The sequence below is a fragment of the Lemur catta genome, chromosome 6 (genome assembly GCF_020740605.2).
Source record: "Lemur catta isolate mLemCat1 chromosome 6, mLemCat1.pri, whole genome shotgun sequence".
Taxonomy (NCBI): Eukaryota; Metazoa; Chordata; class Mammalia; order Primates; family Lemuridae; genus Lemur; species Lemur catta.
In genome coordinates, this window is record NC_059133.1 from 55,710,235 (window position 1) to 55,721,559 (window position 11,325).

The 11,325-nt window shown below is 52.1% G+C and overlaps 1 protein-coding gene across 1 annotated transcript; it reads left to right on the top strand.

Moving 5' to 3' along the window:
- KRT4 (keratin 4) lies at positions 1–7,096 on the top strand. Its single transcript, XM_045553921.1, has 9 exons — positions 1–958; positions 2,548–2,762; positions 3,729–3,789; positions 4,169–4,264; positions 4,826–4,990; positions 5,257–5,382; positions 5,807–6,027; positions 6,257–6,291; positions 6,401–7,096. The coding sequence occupies exons 1-9, from the start codon at positions 212–214 to the stop codon at positions 6,586–6,588; spliced, it is 1,854 nt and encodes a 617-aa protein (XP_045409877.1). The 5' UTR covers positions 1–211; the 3' UTR covers positions 6,589–7,096.
- The last annotated feature ends 4,229 nt before the right edge of the window (positions 7,097–11,325 follow it).

Sequence of the window (11,325 nt, forward strand, 5' to 3'; positions counted from 1 at the left end):
TCCAAATTCTGCCGTGTGACAGAATGGGCAATGGGGTGTCTTGTCTGGCACAGGGAACTGCACTGAGGCTGGTGACATGGAGGTGCAGTGGGTGGGGGCCTGGAGGGCTGGGCCCAGGCAGGGGCCTCTGATCCAGGAGGAGGCCCTGGGGCACTGGTTCAGGTTCTTCTAGAGGGGAGTGTGATGGGCTCCCATAACCTGTGCCCTCCGAATGACTTCTGTAGGTGTGTTTAGTGACATGCTCAGCAGGTGCAAGAAGGATGGGCCTGTGCCAAAAGCCAAGCCCAGGGATGTTTTAGATTTTTCCCTTTATGCCCCTGCAACCAAGCCCTGCTGCTCCAGCACATATAAGAGACCCAGACCGAGGGCTCCAGCATTCACTGACCTGCCCCACTTGCTTCTCTCTGACAGCTCCGAGCTCACTCTCCTCTCTGCAGCCATGATTGCCAGACAGCAAGGTGTCCGAGGCGGGTCCCGGGGCTTCAGCTCTGGCTCTGCCATCATAGGTGGGGGCAAGAGGGCTGCCTTCAGCTCGGTCTCCGTGTCTGGGGGTGCAGGCCGCTGCTCTTCTGGGGGCTTTGGCAGCAAGAGCCTCTACAACCTTGGAGGGAACAAGAGCATTTCCATGAGCGTGGCTGGGTCCCGACAAGGCGCCTGCTTTGGGGGTGCTGGAGGCTTCGGCGCTGGCGGCTTTGGTGCTGGAGGCTTCGGCGCTGGTGGCTTTGGTGCTGGTTTCGGCGCTGGCAGCTTTGGCGGTGGATTTGGGGGCGCCTTCAGTGGCCGGGGTGGTTCTGGCTTCCCTGTCTGCCCTGCTGGAGGGATCCAAGAGGTCACCATCAACCAGAGCCTGCTGACCCCACTCCACGTGGAGATCGACCCTGAAATCCAGAAAGTCCGGACTGAGGAGCGCGAGCAGATCAAGACCCTCAACAACAAGTTTGCCTCCTTCATCGACAAGGTGAGCTGTGTCCTTGGCCAGAGAGGGTGGTGGAAGCCAGGGTTCCTGAGTCCTGGGATCTCAGACCTGAGCCTGCCACAAGCATTGGGAAAGCCACTGAACTTCTCTGGGCCTCAATCTTCCAGCTGTTGAAGGGGAACCACCACCCTGAGTCTTTCTCTTTTGTCCCCTGGCTTACGGGAAGACAGGATGCTCAAGGCACTTGAATGTCTGGAGTTCCCTAGACATGCTGCGTGATATTGGGCAGGTCATTTGGCTTTTCTGGCTCCAGTCACCCCAGCTATAAAGCAGGTTCATTATTTCTCTGCTTTTTCTCAGATTTTGGTATTGGAAATAACACAGTTAACTCCGTGAATAATGTAACTGTTGGTACTTCTGTCCTCCGAGCAGAAGAAAACCAAGCTGATTTTGCAAATGAAAAAGGGACTGATTCCCACGGCAGGTTCTAGGTCTCTGCAGGACCTTGGGAGCTTCCCTTTTCATTTCCTTGACTCTGGGCAAAACTGCTCATTTCTGGGTCTGTTTGAGAGGAGGAGGAGATGGATCTCGCTTTTCTTTTTGTAGCCTAACTTCCTTTACCATGCAAAGTCTAGAGTTTCAAGTCCTTTGAGCTCAATTAAAGTCAAGTGTGATGGATGATGGTGAGCAGTTCAGCCCCAGAGAGCTGAGTCATCCAAAGATTAATGACTGGATGGGTGGGTGTAGCACTTTGGTCCAGGAGGCCCTGGCTGGTCTCTTAGACGTATGGGGCAAGAATGAACAACCCTGGAGTAGACTGATGGGGCATATTTGCTCTTCTTGCTAGTTTGCATAAACCCATAGTAGCTTAAAGAGGCTTTATCGCATCTATAGGACATTCAGATATGACAGCCAGACTAAGGACTCTTCGACACTTCCTCGTTGCATCTAACCTCATGCCACCTTTTGCATTCAAAACGTGATCAGTCTTCCTCACCTCCTTTCCTTTCAATTCCAAAGCATATAAAGTGGTACTGTCATGCTAAGCTGCTACCTTGGTTTATCTGGCTAGACTTTTTATGGAGGGAAAGTTTAGGAAAGTCCCTTGTGGAATGGAGTCTACCTGAGACTCAATATGTATAGGGCCTTGGTCATAAATAGCTAATCTCAGTTGAGCAGAGGTTCACAGGGACACCCCAGGCCCATTGATAAGTGAGCCTGTTTTAAAAGTCTTTAGGGAATTTATCTGTCTTTTGCCTTGGGTTAGGACCACTTTGAATGCAAGAGCTTTCAGACTGGGGTATCTCCTAATTTTATTTTGTTTTATTATTTCATAGAAATTCAATGTTATTCTCTAGTAACTCATGCCAGGGCCTTTGGATTCCTGTGGTTAGGCAGTTGCTCTTGCTGCACTGTCAGGCCCTGCTGTGCTGGCTGTGCTCTGTTTCCCACAGCCCACGTGGTCCATGTTGATCCTAGTGAATGATGCCCTGGAGTTGAACCCTGGTGGCTGCACTTGGGTGGCTCTCAGGCTGCCTTGGATCGCCTGGGTTGGTGTTGGCCTTGGCTGGCCCTCCTGCCAAAGCGTCAGGTCCTCATTAGTTGGCTGGTGCCTGTCTTTTCCAATACAGGTGCGGTTCTTAGAGCAACAGAATAAGGTCCTGGAGACCAAATGGAGCCTCCTCCAGCAGCAGACGACCACGACGTCCAGCAAAAACCTTGAGCCCTTCTTTGAGACCTACCTCAGTGCCCTAAGGCAGCAGCTGGATGGCTCGGCCAACGACAAAGGGCGCCTGCAGTCTGAGCTGAAGACCATGCAGGACAGTGTAGAGGACTTCAAGACCAAGTATGTGGGGAGGAAGGGAGGGACGCCATCCGACATACCTGCCCAGCCATGCCCCAGGCTTCCTGGGCTCCTGCCAGTGGTTTAGAATCGCAGGCTCTGAGGAGATCTAAGGGGACCAGGAAGGTCCTCTAGTCTGTTTTCTGCATTCACATGGTCACGCTTTCATAGGGTGAGGTCTGGTAACTACAAGTTGTCCCAAACAGAAAATTAGTGATAGATTCAGGGATCCAGGTTTGCCATATACTAACAAGATCAGAAATGAAACAAATGAAAATCAGTATAGCATGGGCAGAAGAACACATGTTGCAGACAAAGATGGATCTGGTTTGCATACCGATTTCTCACTTACTAGCTGTGTGACCTTGGGTAAGTTTCTTAACCTCTCTGAGCTTCAGTTTTTGTCATCTTCAAAATGGGCATGATATTCCTACCTTATGGGTTGTGAGAATTAAATGAAATTATAATGAGATAGAGAAAGCATGTAGCCTACTGTGGCACATATGGCGAACACCCAATACATAGTAGCCCTTATGCTCACTATGGGATGGGACTGACAGACTAAATACCAGCCCTCTCTCTCAATCATTTACACACCAAACAAAGGGAACTGGAGTACTGGCAGCTTCCTGAGAATTTCATCTGCCAAAATGGCCAAAAGGAGAGCCCTTCCATAGACATAAAATCAGCTAGATCATCTCTGGCTCTTCTCCTCACACCTCATCTCTTGAAAACAGTCTTTTCAAACCTCGGTTTTCATCCTAAACCAGGACCTAGGCTGGTACCTTACATATGGTAATTACTTAATAAATGCAGGTTGAATGAACATCTATATGAACACGGGAAACGCAGCTAGTTACCTGCATATTTCCAAATATGTTTGAAAATGTTTGAAAACAAGGAGCAGAGACCTGAGAAACACTATCTCACTGTGGGCTTTTGCCTTTTCTTTCCTGCCCCTGTCCGTAGGTATGAAGATGAGATCAACAAACGCACAGCGGCCGAGAATGACTTTGTGGTCCTCAAGAAGGTACGAGATGAAGGGTGGTGGGGAGAACCTTCAGGGTACCCCTTCCCTTGGAGAATGGTCTCTGGCTTGGATCACGGGTTTGGTCCATCTCTGCCTCATCTCCACCTCAGTCGGTACCGTCCATATCTATGCAGTCAAAAAAGTGGGTAACTGAACCAGTTTCTAAGGAATTAAGGTTGGGAGGAAAGCCTATTTGGATAATTAACTTCCATGTCTTCAGATAGCTTTAGGGGCAGAATATGTCAAAGAATTAGCCCTTCACCGCCTTGCCTGGTGCTGTGTGGTTTTTCCTAAACGCTGCTGAGAGCAGCTTTAGGTGTCACTTACCACGCCCCTCCCCATTGTAATTCCTGCCCCTTATCTCCTTTCTCCTCTGCAGGATGTGGATGCTGCCTACATGACCAAGGTGGAGCTGGAGGCCAAGGTGGACAGTCTTAACGACGAGATCAGCTTCCTGAGGGTCCTCTACGACGCGGTGAGGGCTCCGTCCACCCTTCCGCTCTGGGGCAGGGAGTGCCCCGTCCCTGAGGCTGCTGGTTGGGATTCACGGTTCTCTGAAGGACTCCAGCTCTCTTATTTCGAGGCAATAGGTTCTCAGCAAGGTCATGGATAGAAAGGTTTGAAGCGAGAAATTCAACTGGGAAGTTCTTAAAACCAGATGCTGCTTTAGAAGAGGTGATTAGATCTAAAGACTGCATGGGATGGAATTCATTGCTGTGTAGCATTTTTCTGGTGAAATGGGTCCCTTCCATTCCCTTCCATGCAACTTACTGGGCAGCCACTACATTAGACCTAGAGTAGCTCGTGGTTCCCAGGGACCAGTAAAGACTAGAAGCGTTGCTTTTCTGTCCTGAGATGTCTCACTTGAATTTCTACTTAGAAACTTACCCCGTCCCCCTTCCTACACATTGGGAACGCTAGCTCTGCTTCCGTCTGAGCCTGTGTCATGGCCATGTCCATGAAAACAGCAGGTATCTGGTGTCAGAAGTCAGTGAAGACTCTTCTGGGGGGCTGATGTGAGATACTTGCCCTGCAGGAGCTGTCCCAGATGCAGACCCATGTCAGTGACACATCTGTGGTCCTGTCCATGGACAACAACCGCAACCTGGACCTGGACAGCATCATCGCCGAGGTCCGCGCCCAGTACGAGGAGATCGCCCAGAAGAGCAAGGCCGAGGCCGAGGCGCTGTACCAGACCAAGGTGAGTGGTGTGGATTTCTCACACGATGCAGGTGGCTCTGGGGCTCTGCTATGGTTGTCTGTGAACAGGTAAGCATCAGCTCGAGCCCAGGAGAACTCAGAGATGAACAAATTCTCCCAGGCGTGGCCGATCCTGTTCTGATTTGGGATTACTTGACATTTTGTGTTATCCCTGCCACCCTTGGCTGTTCTAACTGGGTTCACTTGGGAATGGACCCTACCCCAATACCTCTGATGCCTGGTTCCCTGTGTCTCCTTGGGTATTAGGTCCAGCAGCTCCAGATCTCAGTTGACCAACATGGTGACAACCTGAAGAACACCAAGATTGAAATCGCAGAGCTCAACAGGATGATCCAGAGGCTGCGGGCTGAGATCGAGAACATCAAGAAGCAGGCAGGTGTCACCCATTCCAGGCGGTGTCCAAGGTCTCCATAGTGGACACGCAGATAAAGCATCAGGCCAGAAGACCCTGAGCTTGTCTGCAGGGCATTCAAAGCTCTTCGCACAAGACGTGCTCAGATCTTTTCAGCGGTGTCCTAGTTACTATGCCATGACACACAGTGCATAGGTTTCCTGGCTCCTCTTCATTGGTTTTTGCTCCTCTTTATCTAATGCCTCGACCCTCCCAGTGCGGTGGGGGCATTGGTGGGCTCTGGCTGCAGTGAATGAAATGTATAAGAGTCAGGGAAGGTGGGGAGAAGGACAGACAGAATCCTGACATCCTAACCCAAGTAAAGCTGGCCCAAGAGAGGGGCCAGGTGTAGGAGCCTTGAAAGCAGGGCACTGCTGACCGCCTGGCCAATGCCCTTGCCCACAGTGCCAGACTCTGCAGACGTCCGTGGCTGATGCTGAGCAGCGCGGTGAGAATGCCCTCAAGGATGCCCACAGCAAGCGCGCAGAGCTGGAGGCCGCCCTGCAGCAGGCCAAGGAGGAGCTGGCGCGGATACTGCGCGAGTACCAGGAGCTGATGAGCGTGAAGCTGGCCCTGGACGTGGAGATCGCCACCTACCGCAAGCTGCTGGAGGGCGAGGAGTGCAGGTGGGTGGGGTGGGAACATGGGAGGGGGGCAGAGAGGCCCAGGGCCCTGAATTTGCAGCTCTGCTGGGCTGCTTGCTTCAGTGCTGTGTGGGTGCACTATAACCAGGACAGGGTAGATAACAGGTTCCTACTCAGTCCTTAAAATCTGGAGGCTCCAGGATGGGATAGGTGCCTGAGACCTACTAGTTCCGGGCTGGCTGTGGCTCACTGCCCTTTCTCTCCCCTACAGAATGTCTGGAGAATGCCAGAGCGCTGTGAGCATCTGTAAGTACCTTCTGTCCCTGCCATGGCCGTGTGTTCACCCTGGTCTGGGCTGAGATCCCTGGTTGCTGGCACTGTTGGAATAACTGTGTCCTTTGCCTCTTCCCTGCAGCCATGGTTGGAGGTAGCGCCAGTGCTGGAGGCATCGGCAGAGGATTAGGAGTCTCCTCCGGGTTTGGCCTGGGTGGTGGCTTTGGCTCCGGCTCTGGAAGCGGCTTTGGATTTGGTGGTGGTGTCTCTGGCAGTTCCAGCAGCAAGATCATCTCTACCACCTCCCTGACCAAGAAATCCTACCGATAGAGGAGTCGAGGTCCTGCAGCCCCCTGAGCCCAGCCGGGCCCAGCCGTGGTGTCTCTTTGCCCCCTTTGCCTGGCCTCACTCCTCCCGACCCCTGGGGTTTATCTTACCAGTGTCACCTCCACTCTCTCCTGGGCTCTCTCTGCTCCAGGATGATCTTCTGTGCTGGGACGGGGACTCTGTCCTCTTGGAGTTTGGTAGCCTTTTCTTGATTTGGGCCTGGAGACTCACCTGGAAGGGGATGGTTGTCAGCTGACCTTTCACCTCCCATGGACAGAGGAGAAAATGACCAGGAGCTTCATCTCCAGAATTATCAGGGTCACATACATCCCCTCCAATGCCATCTCCCACCAGATCCTGGCTGTTCATCTATACCAGACCAAACTCATTGTCTGTTTCCTTGCAACTGGCCCTGCAAGGTTAGGACGAGAACCGCTCGGGGCCCCATTCCACTCTCTCATTCCCTCTCTCCATCTTCAGGTGAATCTTTAATAAAACGCTTTTGTCATTCATTCCGAGCAATCATCTTTTTTCCCTGGGGAGAAGCCTGTAGAATCCTGTATAACCAGATAATTTTGATGAAAGTAGGTGCTGGGGGTCTGAAGGATCTGTCTGTGCAGATCGAGGTCATCCACAAATTTCTCAGGTTGCCCAGATTATCGAGGGAGAAGTGCAGTGTGTAGAGGCTGCAGGCTGCCTGCAGGGCAGCGTACAGGCTCAAGACACAGCCAGCAATTATACAAACATTGCTTGCTGTAGGGTGACCCAGGACAGCACCATCTCAGTGCCGATCCTGGAGGGAGCCTGGGGGGAAAGTGCCCAAGTCTGCAGGTGGGTGGTGTGTAACAGGTGTGGGGGGTATGACAGGTGTGAGGACAGGCAGTCCCGGGGGCTCCACTCACCACAGAGCAAGAGACTACGGAGACTATGAGAGTGTTTATACTCAGTGTCTAGCAAGGCCTCCCTGTGTTCATGAACTTCCACGCATGGGGCTAAATCTCACTGGAACAGCAAGGCTTTCCGGAACCTGTTCCAAGAGTCAACAAGGTCACGGTTGTTGGCTGGAGGAGCACAAGTGTGTAGTTCTCCTGGAGCTTTCATGGGTTTCTCACCCTTCCAGCTCTTCGAGGATGCCTGGGGTTGCGTCTGAGTGCTGTCCCTGAGTGGCAGGAGAGTGGCGGAGGTACGTGGGTCCTCTGGAGCAGCTGCCCGACTGCAGGGGTGTGGGGAGGACAGACAGAAGTGGGGGTCTGAGTAGAGCCTCTGAGGACATCGTTTTTCTCTCCTGGACTGATTCTGAGACACCTGGAGTGGCACAATCTCCCCTTTTCCAGAGAAGCACTTCCCAGCTCCCTGTCTGCGTCTGACCTAAATCCCTGCTACTGTGGATGCAGAAGCCACTCTCTCTCTTGGCCACCCCGCTGCTGCCTCCCTCCCTTGACTGCCAGAGAGTTCCTCCAGACTCCGATTTCTCCAGTGCAGTGCCCATGGGGCCTAACCGTGTGCAGACAGAAGGGCACTTGGTTTGCCCAGGGCCAGTCCCTGCTCACGAGGTCCCTGCGCAGACCCGAGGCGGGCTCAGGGCTGCCCCTCCTCTGGGAAAGCAGGGACAGAGCAGCAAAGGGTTAATCTCAGGGGCTTGTGCTCTCTGGGCAGGGCCTTTGCCATGAGCAGCCGCTCCCTGGGCTGGCTCTGTCCTTCTCAAGCCTGGCCTAATCTCCCCATTGTCTCAGGGCTCCTGGAGCCCCGTGTGTCAGAACAGGAAGTCAGGCAGCTTTGACTTCTTCCCACCACTGTGCCCTTGCCCTGGGAAAATGCTGGATTGGCTCTTTCTTTGGGTTTCTGGGGTGGGGAGGAGGAGTTAAGGGGTTGGAAGCAGGGGTGAAGCTTCTCAAGTTCACCCACCAGGAGGCTGCAGGTGGTGCTGGCCACGCTGAGGGGCGAGGAGGCAGGTGGAAGGAGGTGTCTCCCGTGCCGGCCTGGGACGGTGGGTGGGTGCAGACAGCCTGAGCAGCCCAGGCGCTCGGGGCGCTTCCGCTGAACTCAGTGATATGGCAGCAAAGTCGGGCCGTGGATTACGCATGCAGACATGTGTCTTAGAATAAATGTGTTTGTATTTGTAGGCGAATGGCTGTATGAGTGTGTTTGTGTTTGTTATTTATATAAAAAGACTCTTGTTTTACATAAAAGAGGAAAAACACTCATGTTGGCACCTATTTCCAGAACAGTCCAGGGGAGTGGATCCTGGCCTTAATCCACAGGTTTGAAGCTGGCTGGCTGGTCAAAGGGGATTATTTGGGGGGGACACGCTGCTGAGATAATAGGCACCGCCCTTCTCTCAGACCCTTTGAGCTGCATTCCGGGCAGCTCCTTGTGTTCAGGGGAGTTAGGGAGACACAGGCTGCTGTTACCTGCCCCGCTGGAGGCCCATGCTCTCCCTTTTCCGCTAAGGGCTTCGCCTCTGAGTAGACTGAAGTCACTTCTCCCGGCTGAAGGGCCCAACTGTGCTTGGCAAATCTTTAACTCAGTTCATGGTTCATCTGCCCTGACCCCCACCCCCAAAGCTCTTGCTGTCCAGCCCTGGCTGCAGCTGACCACAGTTTGGTGCATGCTCCTCTCGGCTCTAAGCAACTACTCTATTTGCCTAGTGCCCACCCCCGCCCTACCACCTTCACCGGGACCCTCTGATCTAGGTCCAGCCTTCTCAGTTCCAGATAATTCTTACCAACACTTCTGACGTCTCCCTACCTTACTGCTAGTAAACCAGAAGGATGTAGCAAGGAGGGATTTGGGTTCAGCTCACTGCTGGGAGCCAGGCTTTGTGTTCTAAGGCCAGAGGACCTCAGGGTGAGGCAGGCTACTCCCATGTCCTGGGTGGATGTTCCGCGTTCAGTGAGACAGCTGCCTGGGGAAGCAATCAAGGGAGTTGTGCCCCACTTCGTGCCCCTCAGGACAGCAATAGTGGGCCGACCCAGGGACAAAGGACCCAGCAGGTTGAAGAGAGAGGGCACTTTAGCACCTGCTCCAGTTTTCTTTTCGGCCATGGTGAAGGTAGGACCTGTACAGTCTCTTTATTCTGTGAAGAGAAGGCTGCGAATATAGACTGTGGCATAAAGGGTCTCCGGTGGGAGATGGTGGGGGCCCCGGGACTCAGGCTCATTGCTGCCCGTGCTTTTCTGGTTGACTTTGGGTCAAGTAAGATTGTTCTACATCTGCAGTCTTTTTACTTTGGGTGTTGTGGATCTTTTGTTTTTTTTTTTTTTTTTTTTTTTGAGACAGGGTCTCACTGTATTGCCTGGGCTACAGTGCGGTGGCATCATCATAGCTCATTGCTGCCTCAAACTCCTGGGCTCAAGCCATCCTCCTGCCTCAGCCACCCAAGTTGCTGGGACAACAGGCATGCGCCACCACGCCTGGTTAATTTTTTTCTATTTTTAGTAAAGACAGGGTCTCGCTCTCGCTCAGGCTGGTCTCTAACTCCTGGTCTCAAGCAATCCTTCGGCCTCGGCCTCCCAAAGTGCTAGGATTACAGGTGTGAGCCACTGTGCCTAGCCAAGTGTTGTGTATTGGATCCTCAAAAGTTTTAAGGAAATGAGAAGCTAGATAAGCCAGGAAGACGTTGTTTGGAGAAAGGGTTTTGATTATTTGCCATTCACCCATCTACCCACCTATGCATCATCTACTCACCTGCTCATTTTACTCATCTATCTACCCATCCATCCACACATCCACCATCCATCCATTCATCCATCCATCCACTATCCACCCATCAACTCAGCCTTCCATCTATCTACCCATTCATCTCCCCAGCCATCATCCACCCAGCCTCCCACCCATGTGCTCATTTACTCAACAAACCACTAGACTATAAATTCTTTAATGGCAAGGACCATGGCTTTATTCATCTTGATATTCCAGGGCCACTGTGCTTGCCATAGAGTAGTTGTTTAACAAATGTGGACTGAATGAATGAAAAAATATTTATTGAGTGTTTAGTCTGTGCGAGGCAATGGGAACCTAATACTTAAATAAGAATTAGACTCTGCTTTCAAGGAGCTTTCAATATAGATGATAGTAATATCTAGGTAAAAACATGCACATGTATAACTTGGTAACCACATAGATAGATGAATGCCCTTGGGAGTTGGAAACAAAGGCTACAGCAGCTCAGAGGCAGGGAAATTACTTCTAGTCTTGGGTGAGGGGGAGGAGGAGGAGACTGCAATCTCAGGAGACTTCACGCAGGAGGTGGTATTTAAGCAGGTCTTGAAGGACAGGTAGATGCTAGAAGAAGTCTTTTCTTCCAAGGGTCTTCAAGGAGTGGCTCCAACCCTTTGGATCACCCTGATGTTCTGTCCCCCTTAGGCCTCCTCAGGCCGGATTTTGATCATACTCCTTTCTCCTCGCAGGGTCCTGTGAGTCTGCAGCATTTCCCCCATCAGACTAGGAGCTTCTGCTGCGAATTCACCATCTAAGAGAGCAGTGGAGCAGCTGCTTCAGCCTGACAAGCATTGCTGAGCACCTACTTTGTGTCAGGCTCTGTGCGGGGCCATGGGGATATAAAGCTTATTGCAGCATGGTCCTTCCTCTTGAGGAGGGCATGATCTAATGTGAGGGTGACTCATGAGTGTGGGGAGCGCGGACATGTTAAATATAGATGTTCCATGCTTTCAGGAGTGTTAAGAGTTATGGTATATGTAAGCACCGAAGTTCTGGAAGCACAGGGGAGAAGCATTTACT